The sequence below is a fragment of the Galendromus occidentalis genome, unplaced genomic scaffold (genome assembly GCF_000255335.2).
Source record: "Galendromus occidentalis unplaced genomic scaffold, Mocc_1.1 scf7180000077497, whole genome shotgun sequence".
Lineage (NCBI taxonomy): Eukaryota > Metazoa > Arthropoda > Arachnida > Mesostigmata > Phytoseiidae > Galendromus > Galendromus occidentalis.
Genome location: NW_003805485.1, coordinates 713,391 through 732,931, shown reverse-complemented (window position 1 = coordinate 732,931; position 19,541 = coordinate 713,391). Strand labels below are relative to the sequence as shown.

The 19,541-nt window shown below is 51.7% G+C and overlaps 2 protein-coding genes across 2 annotated transcripts in view; both read right to left on the bottom strand.

Moving 5' to 3' along the window:
• Positions 1-456: 456 nt before the first annotated feature.
• LOC100897996 (protein tramtrack, beta isoform) lies at positions 457-7,446 on the bottom strand. Its single transcript, XM_029112366.1, has 3 exons — positions 7,421-7,446; positions 1,928-2,286; positions 457-1,828 (listed from the first exon to the last, which is right to left on the bottom strand). The coding sequence occupies exons 1-3, from the start codon at positions 7,438-7,440 to the stop codon at positions 963-965; spliced, it is 1,245 nt and encodes a 414-aa protein (XP_028968199.1). The 5' UTR covers positions 7,441-7,446; the 3' UTR covers positions 457-962.
• A 4,427-nt stretch (positions 7,447-11,873) lies between these two features.
• Positions 11,874-19,541, bottom strand: part of LOC108864657 (uncharacterized) — a 26,382-nt gene continuing 18,714 nt past the window's right edge. Inside the window, exons 3-11 of the mRNA XM_029112376.1 lie at positions 15,658-15,815; positions 15,290-15,495; positions 14,712-14,887; positions 14,016-14,165; positions 13,577-13,733; positions 13,205-13,363; positions 12,689-13,019; positions 12,352-12,513; positions 11,874-12,222 (exon numbers count right to left, since the gene is read on the bottom strand). Of these exons, the coding sequence (XP_028968209.1) occupies positions 11,874-12,222; positions 12,352-12,513; positions 12,689-13,019; positions 13,205-13,363; positions 13,577-13,733; positions 14,016-14,165; positions 14,712-14,887; positions 15,290-15,495; positions 15,658-15,815 (1,848 nt within the window). The remainder of the gene's footprint in view (positions 12,223-12,351; positions 12,514-12,688; positions 13,020-13,204; positions 13,364-13,576; positions 13,734-14,015; positions 14,166-14,711; positions 14,888-15,289; positions 15,496-15,657; positions 15,816-19,541) is intronic.

The following is a 19,541-nucleotide window of genomic DNA, read 5'->3' as shown; positions in this document are numbered from 1 at the left end:
AAGGTGACCAGAAACATTGGAGGGAATGAGATCGACAGCATTCACGGCTTAGCAGTCAGAGCAGTTCTCGAACTGAGGCGATCCGCAACATAGAAGCGGAGGAAGCAGTACTGAAACTCGACTCCAGATCACGCATCAATCGACGCCCCTCCGAACGAAGCCTCCGATTGAGCTCTATTGAAGGTGCCCGATTCCAACTCCAAGACGCTCAATGTCGAATGAATTCCGACTAGAAGAAAAGCTCCTTGGGTAATCCCCCTCCCCCATCGCGAGAACTGCGTCCGAACGATCGTTATCCTCATCTAAGAACCCTTTGTGCTTCTCGGCCCGGTCTATCATAGATGATGCGCTTCTCAGAAGCCCCCTGCGCTCGACGAAAAGAGCGCTCCGAGAATCCCGGGGTCGTTTCGAGAATTATTGAGTCCCTCTGATTGAATGAAAAAATCAGGAGATTCGTTTGACGAATTAAAATATCACATTTATTTCCCAGAAGACATCACCGCCCGTCCTTTGATCGCGTCGCCTAGTGTTCTGTCTGAATCCCGTTCGAGATTCGTGCCTTTGTGTGCGTTCCGTCGGCGTGTGTATACCTTTTGTCAGAGTCTGTTACCTTAGCTAAACCTCCTCTTCTTAGTAGACTGTTGATATCTTCTTGGTTCTTCTTTCTTAGTTGACGCTTTTCAGAAGGGTTAGAAAAATATCTTCGAACCAAGGAGGAGAAAAATGAAAAACAAAAATCTGACCAGCTCCCCGAGGGGAGCCGGTGGATTTTCGCCCGTACGTACATGGTAGAATTCGGTGCTTGGAGATGACTAGAGTTGATTACAGCTGATTAAAGATGATCCGAGCGTCGTTGCCGAAGAGTCGCCGCGCATCACCATCGTCGAATGAATTCGCACCGAAGTGCAGAAGGAAAGTACAACATGCACAAGGACAGAGAGAGAGATTGCAGTCTCTCTGCGTCAGAATCCGGAACGCACGTGCAACCGTTCCGAACCGTCAGCTGAGAGTTTCAACGTACCATGAGTCGGCTGGGAGGGCCCGGCCACAGAGTCACCGGGCGTAGCAGAAGCTGCGGCCCCGGCGACCTGTGCGGCTTGTGCTGCGGCCGCGAACGCGAGCACGTGGCTCGGATCGCCCGGGTTGATCGTCAGCGGGTTGCCGCCGGTGGCTGTGTCGAAGTTGAGGACAGGCTTCATTTCGGCCTGATTTGAGTCCTTCGTGTGGTTGTCGGATGAGGACGAGTTGTTGTCCTGGTGTCCCGGCCTGACCTCAGTCATGCTCTGTTCGAGGAGTTTCGATGGTTCGAACTCGGCTTCTTCTCCACCTGATTCGTCATCTGAGCCGCGGGTTTCTTCTAGATTATCTTCGACGCCGCTTTCCGGCCCGGAGTTCTCATCGCCCGAGCCCTTGTCGGAGCCGGCAGATTTTCTGCGGCGCTTCCTGTTCTGTTGCGACATGGGCGAGTCGGTTTGCCGTAGAGGCGTCGACGCATTGCTGTTGCTTTCGTGGCTGGCCGCCGAAACGACGCTCTGACGGCTTTCGTTTTGGACCGCCGCCGCTGCCGCGGCAGCCTGAGCCACCTGGGCAGCTGCAGCCAATTGCGCTTTTAGTGCAGTTTGTTGCATCGCCGCCACGAGAGCACCATGCGTTGCGTTGGACGCGATTGCCGCCGGGGTCGACGACAAGGGTGACGGAGCAGCCTGTACAGAGGGCTGTTCGGTCTTGGTAACGCCGCCCGACGACGAATGGTGTCCATTATGACTCACGCCCAGAGAACCTCCGACCGTCGATTTCTGGCCTGATTCGTTTGTAACTTCTGCGAGACCTGCAGAGAATGGGGATTCGTTACTTATACGTTTCCAGCTCCGGAGTCGGGATATCCCGCGAGAGTCGCGTGTTCGAGAAACTCAGAGCGAAAACTCACCTTTGATCTTTAGGGTTTCTGCAGCTTTCAACAGTGTCGGTAGTTGGTCTTGGCTGACGTTGACTTCGCCTCGATACATAAACTGTACGAGTGCTTTGAGGTCGACAAAGCGGATGTCCTTTAGTATCACAATTGGGTGCTCACACGGATTCTGAATGAACAGCGATTGGAAAAACGGACTGCACGCAGACAGTACCATTTTGTGCGCTCGCACCGAAAGTCCATCGCATGCCAACGTCACGTCGACAAAGTGTTCTGATGTCAACAGCTGGTCGAAAATCGACAGCATATTCGACTGGTGGTTGTTCCATTTAAGACAGAACTGTTGCGTACTACCCATCTTTGGTCTGCGAAAGAGAAGAAAAAACAAATTAAGTTTAGGGATACAATGAAGCTTTCTCCCCGTTGTGAAAGCGGGGCTCAGCCCTAGAGCGATAGGTCTAGTGTTCCCGAACGAAAACGACCGAAAATACGTTGATCGCGGATACGTCTCCAAGCAGATCATCGACGTTGAAAGAGTTTCATCGGGAGAGTCGGCTCAGCTAGCAATATTCACGAGGAATTCCTCCGTGTTGCTGAGCCCCATATGCTTCCTAGTCATTCCAAGCGAGCAAGCTCAATCTAGGACGGCGATGGCATCACGCATGCGCAACCAAGCGGCCGTGATGGCCTCCTTATTTGGGAACGGGCGGTAACGGCAGCAGCCACCACCACAGCATCTGCGCTGACGCCGACGACCGACCGACCGACAGACCGAGACATAGAACGAATGAGCAGTCGAAAGAGGGAGAAGGCTGGCAGCGGTGAATGGAAGACCTCGAACCATAAGAGCCGTCGGTCGGCCGAATCAGGAAATCCGTTGCGAAACAGCGTTACCAGAACCGAACGACTGCTTCGATCGATTCGGCGATTTCTTCCCAGCAGTTGCAGGAAATGCTTCGATCTACGTCACACGACGCAGCATCGGATTGCTTGCGTCTTCAAGGAAATTTAGCAGAGATACGAAATTTCGGGGAAAACATTGGGCGAAGCGATGGCCGAGCGAATGGAATCTGGGGAAGCGACGCTTCTCAAGCGACAGAAAGCTCTGATCAGCTGAAGGTCCAAAGCTTCGCAAATGATGGTCCCGGATGAGCAGCGAGGCAACTGTACCGCGAGACAGCATGAGAGCTTGACAGACGCGGATCTGGAGGGAACTTGTCCCAAGTAGCTTGGGGACGCCTTAGGCCTAGCTCGGGTCTAGGCCTAAAGGGCGTTCCAGACGTTTTCCGGCTCTCGGAACAAGGGGGATTCTCGGGAATTTTATGCGGAAACTATTTCTAGGTCGATAAGTATGAGGATCATGAACAAACTCACCTCTGTTGGGTATCAACTGAGAAGAACCGAGGGTAACGCCACGCTGTGGCGTCGCTACTACGTCTCGCGATGGTCTTAACCCCCGTCGGGCTCGAGCGTATCTGTGCCGATGCTGGTGAACAGCTCGTCAGCTCACAACCAGCAGCTGAGCAGCGGGGAGCGAGGGAGCCGTCCAATCACGAACGAGCTTCTCCGAAACTCAGCCAATCGCTGTTCTGGAATTGAGCGCAAAGCTTTGGTTCGGAACCGCCAGATGGCACTTCTTCACTCACTTACTTCTCCGAACGAAACCCACAGCAGCAGCAGTCAAATGATGACGCCGCCGATGTTGATGATGATGACGAAGAAGTAGCAGCTAAACGACGTGAAAGCAGATCGAAAACTCACGGTCGTGGAAAATCCTTAGGCGAAGAATAGAATAGAGTCCAAGTATGCACCGTGAGAGCACAGACGAAGGTACTGAAGATAGTCTGGGCGCCCTCCTAGGATCTTTACGAGACGAGTGATCGGCTCGAAGTGAGTCCGCTGGATGCCCTCGACTCTTTTTGAGAGATTTCGGAAGCTGCAAAGGCGAGGGCATCTGATATCACAGTCCAGAACCCCTATCGGGGTATAACCCGCGAGTTCGCGAGAAAATGAGCTCTGTTGAGAGGCAGTCGATGAATCACTCCCAAAGTTCGAGGCCTTTCGAATTTCTTGCGGAGTACTCGAAATCAATTATGGCGATACGCGACTAATTCACCCGGGCACTCCGCGGGCCATATCGCCCTGCGATGCTGGAGCTCGACTCCCGGATTATGGATCAAAGAGTCTCTCATCTGACCAATCATAATTTCTTTCATCGAATAAGCGGGAGGTGTTCTCCGTGCTCCATAGAGTAGAATTTCTCGGTCTCCATGAGCAGCTTGAGCGACGAAGTCCGATATCTCGTGGCTCGTACGTGAGCTCCTGCTGGAACCCCCAGGATGAAAAGATAACTATTCCGAGTCGTCCAGACACGAGCCTCTCCGAGGAGTTTTCACGATCTTGCATCTCTGAGCCTCAATCCGGGTCGGAGTAATTTTGATCCATGAACATCATCGGAACTCGGAACGGCCCGCTCTATCAGGACTCCTGTAAGTGGACACTGCTCGAAGGAGGCACGCCGGTCTGATGCGATAAGGTCAAGATAGGTATCTCGAACCGGTAAAATTCGTGATGCTCGTCCATTCGGAACGATAGCGGTAATCTCCGCGAGCGACTTCCCCGGACCGCTTTCCACGTCACCGGACTATTGTGCTCACATTTCGGAAAAATACGAGCGAGACGGGTCTCCGTTTATAAGAGGATCTGGTCGGGCTCACCAATTGCTCGAGAGATGGGCCTATCCGGCGGAGTTTCATAAGGGTAACTATCCCGATACCGCGATCGTGCTCAATCTCAACTTTCCAGCGACAAGCGACGCCGACCATCTTCTCGAATCGATTCGGTCCATCGAGAACATATCTCCACTAGCTTTGCTCAGTCTTCCTAGTACGCATATTTTCCTCGAATGAAACTCCCTAACGATATATTCGCGAATAAGTTCTCTGTCCATGAAGATTTCTGCAAATCATGACAAAACTCGTCTCGGTGCTACGATCACGAATGAGGCCATTTTGTATTAAGAGTTGTTTCGCCGTTGCAGATGCGTGGCATTCTTCTCGAGCGGCTGTGTGAGCGGGTGAGGTGCTCTGATGCCACCGCCGCTGCGGATTGCGACGTTCTACTCGATCACGCATTTTGCGGGCACAAAAAACTCCGATATCCCAGAGCATAAAAGCGAGTATCTACTCGATGAGCTTCGACAGGAAAATTATTTGAGTCATTCCATTCGAAGGCGATCTCAGTCGATACTGAGAAGTCTAGCCGAGATAGCCAGATCTCCTCCCAAAGTCGGTATTAGTTGTGAGCATGTTTGATTGGAGCACGCTTCCCGGGGTGAATTTTTCCTCTACTGTTTGTGAGCGATAGTTTTCTGCTGCGGATTTCGATCGAAAGGTTCTTCGCTGGCAGCCAGATAGAGCGTTTGCTAGGTCATGTGGAGGCCTCTCAACCCATGTGGCGTAGAGGCGTGCCTAGCAGCCCGTTCGTTCACCACACGGCCACTCAAGCAAGCAGCCGTGGACGTAGCAGCATGGCGGCGGCTGCAACGTTCAGCTATCTCGGGTGTGCGCTGAGAGAGCTGCTGGAACGCCGCCATCGTCGGTAGAAGGTTCCTCATAGTCAACAGCTAAGCGTCGCAGATTCCGACGATGCTTCCTCGCTGCTTTGGCTGCTCCCTTCGCCATAGTAGATCGCTGCTAGAGAACCTGGAGGGGAGCGAACTGGATAAGAAGAGGGAAGGATGACGGCATCACGTCGTTGTTATTGTCTGGCTACAAGCCCGATGCCTGCAATTTGAGAGGCCCACACTTGGTATCGGACAGACAGACAGCCGGCAGCTCGGTCGGCCGGCAGCCTTCCCGCTGTCAGTGCTGCTACCGGTGCCAATGATGCTTTGGGAGCAAACGTCGCGGCGCTCTTTCGGAGTCAGCAGCGGCGGTCAGTACCAATAGCGGCATGAATGTCCAATGATTGAGAGAAAGAGTGAATACTTGAGCTGACTCGCGATGGATCAAGAAGGGCGCGTATTGCCCTGTAGTCCGCTCTACCTGGAATCGGCGAAAGCCGCACCACCAGATCGTAGGGAATCAGAACTCAGTCGGGATATGCTTGGTCGGGGACGCAGATGCGAAGATGAGCTGATGAGACTGATGAGCCACAACGACAATGCTCAGAGGCTCGGGTCGCGTCGCATTTCATTATCATATGTGCGCAGACTTTATAATATCGGTGATCGGGAGCACGCTCATGCAGTACTCCGGCTATCTCATAAGCGTCGGGAGTCCGCGATGCGATGAAGATTGAAACTGACTCCGATCACTTCGATCAGATAAGACCCCCGGGATGTATTCTTACTGCTACTTCTTAGAAGCCAACATCCTGAATTTCTAGAGAGCTTCGCAATCTGGTATTTTTGACAGCAATCATCGAGAGCTCCGGCATGGGGAGAAGACAGACTTATATTTCCTAAAGGAGCGATAGTTGTAGGAGAAACTCGAGTTTGACTTTCGAATCTCAAAATTATTCGAGGAGGTTTGCGGACGAGAGCGTGCTTGCGTGTCGCAACCCTCCGCCGGCAGCTTCGAGTCGTTGGAGCAGAAACCTCCAGACCATTTAGCGGGTCCCAGTCTCTCACAAACGTCTTGAGAGGCGAACGCGTTGTGAGAACCGTGTTCTCCGAGAAAACTCGCCGCGACACCGGTCGTCAACGCTGCAAGAGCTCAGTCAGATAGATGAAACTTTTAGCTAGGGACATTCCGCGAAATTCGATGCCGGGGAGCCCTGGTTGCTAAGAGTTTCAGAGACTTCCATGAAGACTTTCCCATGGAATCATCCAGCTCTTTCGGAGGTCAATTGGGTCCACGGTTGAATCGACCGCTCGATTCGAAATGCTCTGAATCCGCGTTTCTCAAACTAGGGCGACGCGTCTCCACTAGTCCTCCGACGGGGAGCACTCCAATCGATTCTGGAATACCCTAACTCGGAATAAGAAAGAGGTTAGACAACAACGCGTATCCTCTGATATGTGGACACCCCGTAGGAGCTCGACAGGACACATGTTCTTCTCGGAAGAAGGTTCTCAATTAAGACGGGGTGATGGCTCGAGGCCTTTAATTCTGACGGCAAGCCCCCCCCTTTTCACGACCCAAATCCGAAGTTAAGAAGAATTCTGACTCGTATGGGAAGACGGATATGGGGAAAAACTTCACAGCCTGGACAACAGAGGCTCGTTGCCCGCGTTGGTGTATAGATAGTAAGGGCGGGGGAGCCTCGCGATGGCTTCTGCCTCCTCTTTGCGGGGTATCGATATCACATTAGGGAATGACATGCGGCAAGCCTAGACCAAGGGGTTATTCCGAGGAACAGGCATTCCACGGCAAGGTTTGAACGGTCCGAGCGTAAGGGAGCGACACGGTCTCACTGATATTTCTCTTAAGTCCAACGTATCAAGAAGCCGTTTCTGGAAATATTCTTTATCCCGAACGAAATAATAAAGTGTTCTCTGACATCGGTGAGAGTGACGCAATGCGCATGTTTTGAGCTCGCCCAACGACGGATCCGAATGCGGAAGGATTGGGATTCCAGCGTATTCTTATGCCTGCAATTGCCCACCGACCCCGCGCCCCGGATAACATCTGTATCTGGGTGTCGAGAACTCCGAGGTAAACAGGTTTCGTTGGCGTGAATACCGGGGACTCGATGTGTAGCATCGTATGTATACCGATCTCATGTCAAGGAACTCCCACGGACAGTCTTTCCAATGGTCTGTCGCAAGCCACTGCAGGCGGCGATCAATGGTCTCTCCAAGAGCACCTCATATCTTGTGATCGAGACATTCCGAGTTTCCCCGTCCGGAGAAGTCTCATAAAAGCCGTATGCTCGTTTTGGGCTCAAAATAAGCGGTACGAAGTACGGAGTCGGCAACTCAACCACGCTGAGCCGATCGTCATTCCAAATCATCTGCAGCGTCCTCCAGCCATGAAAAATATTTTTGAGAGAGCCGATCTGTTTCACCCCGCAGCTTCGAAATCGACCCCATCAGCCGGAGTGATGTGTTTATGCTTCTCTCATTTAGGGCGAGCCGAAGTTTTCCGAGTAGCGCGCCTACTCCGTTCTAGCACGAAGGCGATGAAGATGAGCTTTCTGTCGAGCACGTATCGCGCCTGTGGAACTAGAGGACTCCGATGATTATCAGATTATAATCATCGAGTAGGATTCAAGTGATACGTCCGAGACGAATTAGAGGTCTCATAATGATAATTGAGTTCACTCACAATATGTTTGCGTCGAGAGATCATGCGCCGACCTGATTGGAAGAAAGCAGTCTACGCTTCGTCCTCTACACGGGCCCTTCTACCGTATACCTCCAGATAATTTGGGTCCTCTTCGCCAAATTCGTAAGATGTTGCGATGACCAGACCCGCAACGGTCGCCGTGTCACCGGGACGTTCTGAAGTTACAGCAAGAGCGATCTCCGAGATCAGAAGCGGCTTAGAATTCCGAGAGCTGTTCCCTCTCGAATTCAGCCCCTATGCTTTCATAACCACAACCATATTTGGAACAGAGCTCCAACTCAAAATCATGTATCGGATGGCTCTGCGAGAAAGAAGATCTGCGACTATTGGCCGAAATCCGGTCTCCCATAACTAAGCAGAGCGGGCCATGTGAGATGGAATTCGTGATGTGCAACCCTCATTGTTACCCGAGACCATTCCGTCTCGAATCCTGTTTCGCTCCTCCGGATTTTTGATGATTTCCGAGCGGCTTGGAGCCAAGCTATTGGGTGTGTACTATACACAAGTCCTACGTACAGGATGATACAATCGGCTCCCACGGGAGCGAGGATGGTGTAAAGGAACAATTCTGATGAAAGGACTTGATGCGCCGAGAGAGTTCCTCGCGAACGGAGCTCTCCTCTCCGAATCGCTCCATGAGCATTCCACGTGAAATCGACTCTCATAGGAATTCCTCAAGACACTGCGTGGCTCGAGGCCGGAGGCCCAACGGACCGGAGCAGACTTGGCCGAACCCCGGCCGGATGAGCAGTATGGACTCCTCGAGTGTTCGCGCATCCAAAATAGGAGCCGTTTAACTCTCTTCTTTGGATAGTTCCCGAGTCTGCCACCGGAACTCCGTGGATCGATTTCACTCGGATATCCAGATGAGTCTCGACATACTCCCGGCCGTTGCAATCGACCTATGACGTCTCTCGACTGCCTGGATGCCGAAACAGGATTATTATGCATGATTCATCCATATGATACCACGATGAATTATGACGAGGATCCTTCTTGAAACGGGCGGTGTCTGTTCGCTGCAGCATTGAATCTGACTTCTCTCGCCATCGTGAAACCGCATCGTTCGGTCTCATCGATTGTGGTGGATAGTCCGCGATGCGGGTCGCAGTCCATGTAAGGTCTCCAAGTAGAATGATTAGCGCTGCGCAGCGCGAAAATCCAATGATTGTGGAGCGCCTCGAGCGAGTGACCATCGAGATCGGTAGAGGGCCGAATTAGCGCCTCTGGGGTCGGACATCAAAGAAAATTGCGCCTGGAATCAGCCTGAGCTTGATCGGAGCGCCGCGGAGACGGCGATCTGGGAACTGGTCTCGGGATGTCGAGGGAGTGAGTTCAGAATGGTGGGATGCGTTTTCCGCTGAAGAGGACCCCGCTGATGAGCTTCGCTGGCGCGGCGATGAATTCGTTGTGGCGCGCGGAATGAAACCCAGCTATGCATTGCACTCTCCAAACATTCGGCCCCCATGATAGGGGTAATCACGAGTTTCGCGACTGCTGCTAATTTCGATACGACCTCGAGGGGAGGGGATAGCGACCGAAATCTGAGTCGGCATGCAGTGCTCGAAGCGCATCTCATGAGCTCTCGTTCAGCGCTGCGGAGGAATGTTGTCATGACTCATAACTCATAACTCTCTCCGATTTCAACTTATATCGCTCAGATCAGAGTCTTAGCGGGGGTGGGGGACTCTTCCCCTACGCCATATCGCTCGGACCACTGGATGGACTGCGAGATGAGGCTGTCTCCGAAAGAGGAGCTGCTGGAGGGTGTTCCTTGACTTCGTGTACTCAAGTCAGTGAGTGAGCAACTCGAGCATTCACTGTCTCATTCGAGTGCAACGGCCTCGGGTTCTGAATTCGCCGGCTCACATACTAGACTTTTCCCGTCCTCTTGGCGCGCGACTCTCTTAGGCGCACTGATGCAAGTAAGGTCGCCGGTGACATCTTGCGATCATCATTTTTCGAGAAAAACAGTTCTCCACTCGCTCGGCCTCCTTCAGCGGATTGCGGAGTGCTGATTTCCCAAGGAAGCATCCCGGAGCTTTTTGAGATACACAATGAGCAATCGAATCCGCCTGTTAAGGAGAAGATCTGGCACGGCAAAACGGGGGAGCTCGACAGTACACCATTGATGGCACAGAGCTCCCTACTTTTAAAGGATACGCAAAACATTTTCGGAATGTTAAAGTGTACAATTTTATTCGTTCCTCTCCCGCTTCTATCTTTCGATATTTCAGATATTTGTCAGCAAGACTATTGCACAGGTTTTCAATCCACTCGAGAAAATGGCGAGAATTCCCTTTCCCGACTGACGAGACTCGGAAAAATAAATAGGGTTTTAATCTACAAACGTGGCTAAAGACAATCCGCGGAACTGCTCAACCCCCTACAGTGTTCGCAGCTCGGGGAGCCTTCTCCCCCCGGGAAATGAGGGAAGGGAAATCTCAAACAAGACAAACCAGTCTCTGGAATGTTGCGCTCATATTTCAGGGTGCAAGAGGGGAAAGATCTAAGTTGCTCGTTTGAACGCTCGTATTGACTTGAATTCGCGCAAGCCTCCCAATGCGCGATCTCTGGACTTCTTCAGAAGTCCATTCCTCGTCTCCGGGCTGCTCTGGTACATCTCCGAGTAATCATTGAGGATTCCGAGGAATCTCCGCTTGAGGATTAAAAAGAAACTATTTGCAGTTTGCAGCTAATTTTGGTCCCGATAATCTGTGAGGCTCAATGACGCAGGAGCTTGAATGTTTCTCAAATTATCTAAGCTTCGATTGTCCGGGCGGTGAGAGCAGTCGAGTAAAAAATAAGCGCCCCATGAAGGATAGATAGAATTTCGACCCTGGACACATTCCTTCGGAAATATTCTTGTGAACACTCTCTCAACAGAGCCCGTCTCGTGGAAATTCATGCTCATCTCCGTAATTGCAGCGAATTCTCCCGACCCTTCAGCTGGCGATTGATTCAGGCGGAGATTCCGATATGAAGCAGGCTCTCCGCATGAGCGACCGAAACTGAGAAGCAACATATATTCACTTATTTGAGCAAAAATGTGAATTCCACGGCTGGAATTCTCTGTCTCAAGATCGAATCGGGCAGGACGCACTCACAGAATGAGAGCCAAGTTAAAATTTTCCCATCCGGCGGTGGGTGGTCCGCCGGGTCTTGTCCCGTCGCGAGGCGAGAAAACATTCCCCATGTCCCTGCGGTATTCTGGTGAGTCAAAAGGGTGGACTCTGCGGTAAACATGGCGATACAAGCCGGAAGCATACCGACTCAATGACCTTACTCGTAGGCTAGAAATTTCATTTGTGCTTTCTGTGATGAACACAGACTCCCGACAGGAAGTGAGAATGAGTTCACAGTCGGAAGTGAGAGTGTCTTTCCCCTCAGCCTCTCAGATGCGGAGGTTCAGCCATTCTCCCGCGACCGAATCCCGCGTCGTCCCGGTCAAATGCGGCTCGGGCATTCGATCGATCGCAGAATCGCTCCGAACTGCTACGCAAAATATATTCAAAAATGATCGTATCCCGTATCTCTCGCGAGAATATTTGCAGAAATATTTGATTCCGTCTCATGGTCAATATACAGAGCTCGTCGGTTTCGCCCACGATCAGCTGGGATATTTACAGATGCGTTATCGAGGTACGACTTGATGAATTGTATGGACACCATTAGAGCATCACGATCTCGGGGGTGTTGACTGTCTCATAGTCTGGCTCCTGGAGCATGTGCGAGTTCACAGTGACCAGGGTCCGTGTTGGCCTCCCATTCATGCGAACTTGTACATGTCCATTCGAGACAGCGTTATTGGGCTTCTTCACAGTCTCGTATCCCGGATCAGAGCTGAGACTGTCCTCCCGTCGGGGCTTGCCTCGCGCTCTGTCGTAATGAAGCTCCGAATCTTCTTTCGGACCGACACGTTCGTAGCACGGGTCTGCTTCGACGTCAGAGGAGTCGTCCCTCGGGAGACGAACCGTTTCGTACCGAGGCTCGTTGATTATGCTGTCACCGCGAGGTATCCTGTCACCGAGAGAAAATCAGTCGATCAGTCGGATCCAAGTTGGAACCACAATTAATTTGGGACAACTACTATCCGTCGTATTCCGTAACGATACCCCATTCATATTCGGGATCGATCAAATATCTCACCTTTCATAGTTTGGGTCTGTGACGTCAGACTCTCTCCGAGACACTCTCTCGTAGCCAGGATCGTTGTCGCTGCTATTGCTGAGGCCACCTAAAGCCTCATAGCAAGGATCCTCCTTGGAATTGAGCTGTTCGTAGTTGGGATCGATGTCGCTCGAAGCAGATCTGAGGAACGAATAATCCGGATCAGAGCGTTTTTGCACCATATCAATGGGGGCAAAGGACCCGACGAATAATCCCAGCTCGGCATCTCAAAAAAATCTGGACAGACTCGAGGTAGCGAACCGGCTGTAGCATGAAAATTATGGAGAATCCCATCGATTCGATCGGATTTCCATACCCTTTGAGCCTTTCGTATTTTGGTTCTTCATCAACTCCGTTGGCGCCTCCGACTATCTCATAGCAAGGATCGTCGTCGACATCCTCTCTGGATGCTCTCGAGCTTTTCCGCTTCAGCGACATCGGAGGCAACATCGAGCCGATGTGATTGTTGTTTTCGAATTTCGAGCTCATGTTCGCAGATTGTAGGTGATGAATGTTGTTCGGGGGCGGCGGAGGCGCCGGCAGTTGAGAGTGAGCGTGATTCGGAGGGGGCGAGGGTCTCTTAGACTTCTTGGCAACTTTCGCGTAAAGCTGATCTACGTCAGAAGCAACGCTATCACCACTGTGACCTGGAATTCCGGCGGAATGAGAGGAGCATCAGAAATGTGGGATGTCGGAGGTTGAGCTACATGTCAGATCGACACATCACAATCGAGTAGAAAGGTACTTAATCGAGCAGCTACTCTTTTGAAGTCCGACTCGAAGTCGGTTCTCTTACAAGAAGTTTCGTGCATTGAAATCGGTTTCCCATTACCTTCAGAGGATATTCTCCGCTGATGCTTCTGAGATAAATCAACCGTTGAATACAGGTTGTTCACGATGTTTATGTCCGAACCGATGGTGATGCTCGAGTTTTGCCCATTCGACACCATGCACAGCCCTCCATTGTTGGCGAAAATCGACGATGTGGACGCTAGAGAGGAGAGGAAACCAGTGAGACTTCATGGAATCAGGACTCTGTTCCGTGACTGCCGGGAGCGGAGTGCTTGACTCCCACTCGAAAAATAGTGGCTGCAGCTAATCTTTGGGAGTCGTCGAAAAGTTAAGATTATCTGCCATGAAAGTCCTCGTTGCCATGCGCTATCTTCTTCACAAGTGACCGCGATGGAGCGTGCGCTTTATTCACCTTGTCTGGAGTGAGCTTGTGCCACCGAGCGTAAGCTCTCGACCGTGGGGGGCGCTGGAGCTCCACCCATTGCACTTGTGCCGTCCACCACTGTCTGAACCGAAGCTGGACTTGGCGGGGAATCAACGGGCGGCGAGGTTATCCGTGAGGAAGCGTTCTGGAGAATTAAATAATTTACAGATCTCTTCGATGCTCGAACTCGTTGGTTCAGCTGGAGTTAGGTTCGGCAATAAGCTCCTGCTAATGACGTCGCTCTTCATCATCGAATGAGCGACATGAGCAGATACTCGAAGAATGGCAAAGGATCCATTTCTGGGAGGAGGTATTAATGCCCACTCGAGGAAGAACGTGATTGGCTACATCAGGACCGAAAACAGATCGAGCAGGCTCTACTGTCATTCCAAAGTGATGGGAAGGTCATAGAGAATGCAATTTGTACCTGGCGGGGTTCGATGCGTGCGTATGTAACGGACGAGTTGGCGCTCTCGATTTCGGCATACATCTCCTCGTCTTGTTGGACGACTGCGTAATATTGTTCGCCAGCCGAACGGGTCGAAGGACTTTGCACATTGTTTGTCGACGGCGGATTCTGTAAATGAGAGGGATTAGGGCTTCCGATTCAATGCCTGAGCATACGCTGCGGTAATTCTCTTTATCTCCAACCCGCGTCTCGCTGGGTCATGGCCTCCCAACGCCGCCGAACCCGGAGTAATTTCTCTGATGACTCCGCGTACCAAGAACGAGGACTTTCCGCAGCCGTCGAGATCGAATTCAGAGCTGTAGAAGCTTTTTCCAATTGAGAGGACTTGAGGACCCCGATCTGATAGAGTCGAAGCAACGTGATGCGTGACGGTGCGTGCCAGTCCATGAACTAATTGCTGAGCACGAATCGCTCCGCACGCGAGTGGAACGTGCAGTTCCAGACAAACACATCACGTATACGAATTCTCATCACAGAAGTTCGCGTCGTAGCGGGACCCGGGAATCCCGCTGAGCTCCTTTGCGCCTGAGTTCTCAACGATGGGGTCCGTATTCCACACATGCCTCCGTCTCGTCCGCGGATGTCGTATATTCGGGCTGTCGTATGTGACCATGGCCGTCCATTTTTTACGTGGGCTCGTGAAAAGGTACTCACCTGACTAGAGTTGTGCTGCTCCAAGAGCAGTCGTTGAGCTTCTTCCCGTAGATTGGCCAACGGCTCCCGTACGGAAATGACGGTATAAGGAATGTCGCCTTGAGTCGCTACGACCGTTTCTACGGTGCCCGCAACTGGTCCCCCGACTCCCCCATCAGAGTCGATATCGGGAATTCCTGAAACAGCATCAAAGAGACTTGTCAGACGAAACCTTTTTCTCTCTTGCACGCTGTCTCGGGAATAGGAATATATTCCGATATCAGACAGAGACGCACAACCAGTGCGTGATCCGATCAAGGAGCGAGTGAGCAACAAGTGCGTATTATATGATACGCAATACGCAGCACGAGCTGAAGATACTCGCTGTCGACAGTATCAGGATTTGCATCCACGAAGGGACTTTCCGCGTCGATACGGAGATTAGCGGAGCGGAAACTCATGAGCTTTTTCTATTGGTCTCTCAGAGATTCGACGTGGAATCGAGATGAGGATCGAGCAAGGTCTCAGAAAAATTTGATCGACTGAAGCTGCCATCAAGGAGAAAGTGATGGAATCTGCCTTGTGATCGATCGTGTTACCTTCATTCCTGGCAAATTCTTCCCCCAAGGCAGGCGGCTGCGGTGTTGGTCCATGAGCTATCGATGAAGATACACCCGCTGGAACAGGTGGAGTTGACGGAGTCTGACTCAATGTTGGTCGGTGTCTCCCTCGAACGGGACCGTTGACCGAGGTCGGCAAACCTGCGGGCATGCTCTGCGGTCTCCCCGGCGGCGTGGGCAAAGCTCTGCAATAACAATAAAGTCAGCAAAGAGCTCTTCGCAGATTTCAGCTGGATACGGGAAAGCTATAGCTCCGTTCCCGAACTGCTCGGAAAATAGAAACGGGTTGCCGATTTAATGAGGGAGAATCCGAGCTCCTGGGGAAAATCTGAGAATCTTCAAGTCACCTGTCTGAGACATGAGGATGAGGTGAGTTCGAGTGAATCGGAGTCCCTTGTCCTGGTGGTACGGGTGACGAGGACTCCGGTGCGAAATGGTTACCAGATGATGACACTACCTGAACCCCGGTCATTACTTCTCCGTTCAGGGTCGCTGCCGTCACCTGCTGCAAACGAAGAAAACGGAAATTATAGTATGGGAGATCAAGTATCTTGTGAACGGAAGCTCTCAGCTCGGCTTTGAGAACTAAGGACAGCGGAGGTCTATGATAAGGAAGCTGCGATCCTCATTCCCCTTCCGCAAATGTTCCCGTTCATCTAGCGTCATGACTCGTTTCGATCGCAGTTGGACGCGTTGATATTCGATGGACGTTCAGTGTCCACGGTGGCGGAAACGCTTATATATCCGCAATACATTATAATATAATTCGATAATTTGTCGATACATTCGTTCGTCTGCTGCTGCGATCATCATTTGATTCCAATCAAACGGTCACGAGTCACGACGCCCCTCGGCTCGTCCTTTCAAAGATTCGCGGCTACCAAGCGCGAGAAGATTTGACAGTCCCAATCGAGCGGATCGTGATCGTTGCTCGTGAAGGGATTCGTCTTCATCAATCCTGAGGCCTTGGGAAGTGGCTCGGATACTTCACGGAACTCGAAGGTACCAAGCAGATCCAGCAGCCAGTTCATTCCGCGTCGCTCAGGAAATCTCTCAGGTCTGTGAGAGCTCACCTATAGCCCCGATATGATCAACCTAACAGCCAGGAGCGAAGCTCTCCGATGAGCCATCGCCATCGTTCAGTCGTCAGTGTGAGGGTGAGTGAATGAATCATACGGACGGGTTTGGGATGGAGCAATGCGGTAGTTTGCGGTATGATTAATTGTCGAGCTTTTTAGTTCAGTCGAGGGGGAGCAAAAACTGTCCAATGAATGAAGGAAAAAGCACCGGGGTATCCGCTCTAAGTGAGCCGGGATTCAGGTTCGTTTGCGGTTCGCTCGTGATTGTTCTGCTACGTTTTGTTTTCCGTGGCGGTAATTATCAATCAGAACGCCTCAGTCTCCCGCGGATTCCCACAGACACTTTGATATCGCAACACTGTAAGCAAATCAGCGGGCGGAGTTGCGGGCGAACAATCAGTAGGGAAAAACTATCCACAAAAAGAGGAAAGAAAAGCAACCGAAGAACTCGCCGGGATAAAAAGTGAGTAGAGCAGTCACTCCGTTCAGGGGCCGAACAAATACTCGCAGATCCAAACAGACAGTGCAACGGACGGACCGACAAGTCTATCTCGTGGCTGCTCGGTTAAGCCAGGCGAGAACACAGACCCAGGGTTCGTTTTCCAAAATGACTCCGCAATAACGATCAGTCCATTAGTTTGTGTGAGCGCGTGGTTTTCCTCCCACTGCAAGACAGGCAGGGGACGATCGACGGGGGCAGAATTTTTTGAGGAAATTGCTTCACACCAGCACCGCTCGTAAGAGCGAAACTTTGACATTGGAACTTGGAACCTTTCGGCTTCCACTCACTGCACCAGACGCCTAACCCGCTGGGAATGAGGCGCTCAGGCGAATCAATTACAGCCCAAAAATTTATGGGATGGGTAAAGTATGGAAACACCGCCTAATAATTAGTCTCCAACTGATGTTGTTTTCTGGAGAATCGAAAACGATCCAATGGCGTGGCCGACACAATTAACGGCTCGAGTTCCGACTGGGATCTCAACGAATTCCTGTCGCGCATCCCTCCTTCTCTCATATTCCCGAAGATTCTTGTCGCTCGGCGCGTGGAATTCTGCTCTTGAGATCATGTCGTCCGCAGGCCCATGAGATTATGAAGAAGGAATTCATTTCCTTCGGAAGTGAAAATCGCACGAACGACATACATAGACGACGCATCGTGAGTGAGTACGACGTTGCGCTCCATAAAACGAGGCTTCGAGCCGGAGACTATCGATGAGTGGGCTCTCTTTCACAATTCCGCAAAGATCTATCGACGCCGCCGTAAATCGAAGTTCCCAGCTCAGAGGCGAGGGTCGTGGCTTCGACGGGAAGAAGCGGGTAGAAAGTTTGGGATGAAGCAACGAGTCTCTGCGTACCTGCAGGACGACCTCGACGTCGAGCAACGAGCAAGGAAGGCAGCTCGGAGCTGAGTAAGCGAGAAGATCATCGAGCGACGCATTTCTCTCGAAACGGAGCTTATTCATTTCGACTCCAGATCGCTCATGCCGAGCAAAATCTGACCCCGATAATAATGAATCCTCCGAGAACAGATGTACGCGATCGGTGCGCTTGTTCTCATTGGGAAATATAGCAGACTCTCCCACGATTTGTGTTCCGGGTCATTTCGAGAGTCCGATCTTCCCGAATCCGCGGCCGTAAAATCCGTGCGCGGTACACCACAACCGCGTTCCGCGTCGTATTGCGGGACCTCGGCGAAAACTACCAATGGAGCTTCTCCCGGGAGCTCCGAAGGTCGTCCAAACAATACTGTGTCCTGGAAGGTTCCCCCTCTCCCTCGATTCGAGGATCGCGCTCGGGTCATTCCCGGCCCGACCGAGAGCGCCAAAGATCGTCCTCCAAATCTCAATATTTCCCTGACCGAACAATTAATTTCACTTCCGACTTCCTCTCTCGCTGTCGCTCTGATCCGCTTGGGAAAGAACCGAGGAGATTCTGGCTGTCGATTTCGGAATTGGCTCATTCTTCTTCAACGTCCTTCGACTCCGGAGTGGGTGATCTACGTCCAATTTCACACTGGCTTTACTCCGTCTCCCGATGTCGGCGCTTCTCAATTGGCACCGAGGACAGCTGGCTGCAACCGCGGCCGGGAAATTCTCTTTCATAGCATCAATCGCATGCCTCGACCACGCCTTCTTTAGACTACGCCGCGTGGTTGGGATAACTCGTCCGAATCTGAGGCTCAGCGATACACATGGAGATCGGATGATTGTATTCACGCAGGAAAAAGGACGCTGCTTCGGAAACTCAGACTTCCGTCTTCATTCGGGGAACGATACGTATCAAACGTGTATCGTGCAATCAGAAATCACGAAAGAAGCGAAATGAGAAATGCGAGCCCTGCTCTTGAAGAGCTCGACCATCCTGTGGGTCATGTCATGAGCTTGCACCTAGGTCAGCGATAGGTATCATAGCCTCGCTCGATATCCATCCTTTGATCTCCAGGAAGCACTTCGTCAGGATTGTGAGACGAGCCGACCGGGATTCCGTATTGAGGAAGGCGACCGTCAGCGGGTGCTCAACTTCTCTTGAGAATTTTACGAGCGCCTGAGATCGCTGCTGAAGGACATTCAACCCGCGGTTCTCAAAGCAGTAAAGCGTCTCGAGTCTCCTAGGTCCTAGGGACGGAAATCCGTATAGTGCGAAATTCGCCGGCGAGACTGATGCTCCTTTTACGAGAATGATATAAACGGTGAGTTAAATCTGCGTCGACGGCCAAACATGCGAGTCGTGAACTCTTCCCTCCTGAACCTCCTCTTCCCTTGAAGAGCGATCAAGACGAATATGGAACTCATTTGCCTCGTAACAGGTAAGTCCAGGAGAGACTAGGCAGATACTTCATCTATGATACCCCATCGATTCAACTTGCACAACATGAGCTCGTATCGGACTTTGATGATGCATTCGAAGCACTATGGGAGCGCGTTTCGTGCTCGTCTACTCGGAACCCCACCATCCGGACTCGAGTTAACTTTACAGCCAGGATTTCCCTCACGGATACTTGGAAAACAAGTACACTGGAGATCCGGCCGACCGTCAGAAGATGCAGAACTCGATCCTGACGAATGTCCTCAGCGCTCATCTACTTATGATCCGGAAGGTCTCCGGGGATCCACTCTCTCAAAGAGAACTATCGAAGAAAAGAGGATAGA

What these genes read in the sequence shown, in the direction of transcription:
- LOC100897996 (XM_029112366.1), bottom strand. Translation starts at nt 7,440, where the DNA reads ATGCGCATTGCGTCACTCTC. An exon ending in ATGCGCATTGCGTCACTCTC is followed by an intron (nt 2,287 to 7,420) that starts ACCGATGTCAGA and finishes TTTGTTTTTTCT; the next exon opens with TCTCTTTCGCAGACCAAAGA. An exon ending in AGAAACCCTAAAGATCAAAG is followed by an intron (nt 1,829 to 1,927) that starts GTGAGTTTTCGC and finishes CATTCTCTGCAG; the next exon opens with GTCTCGCAGAAGTTACAAAC.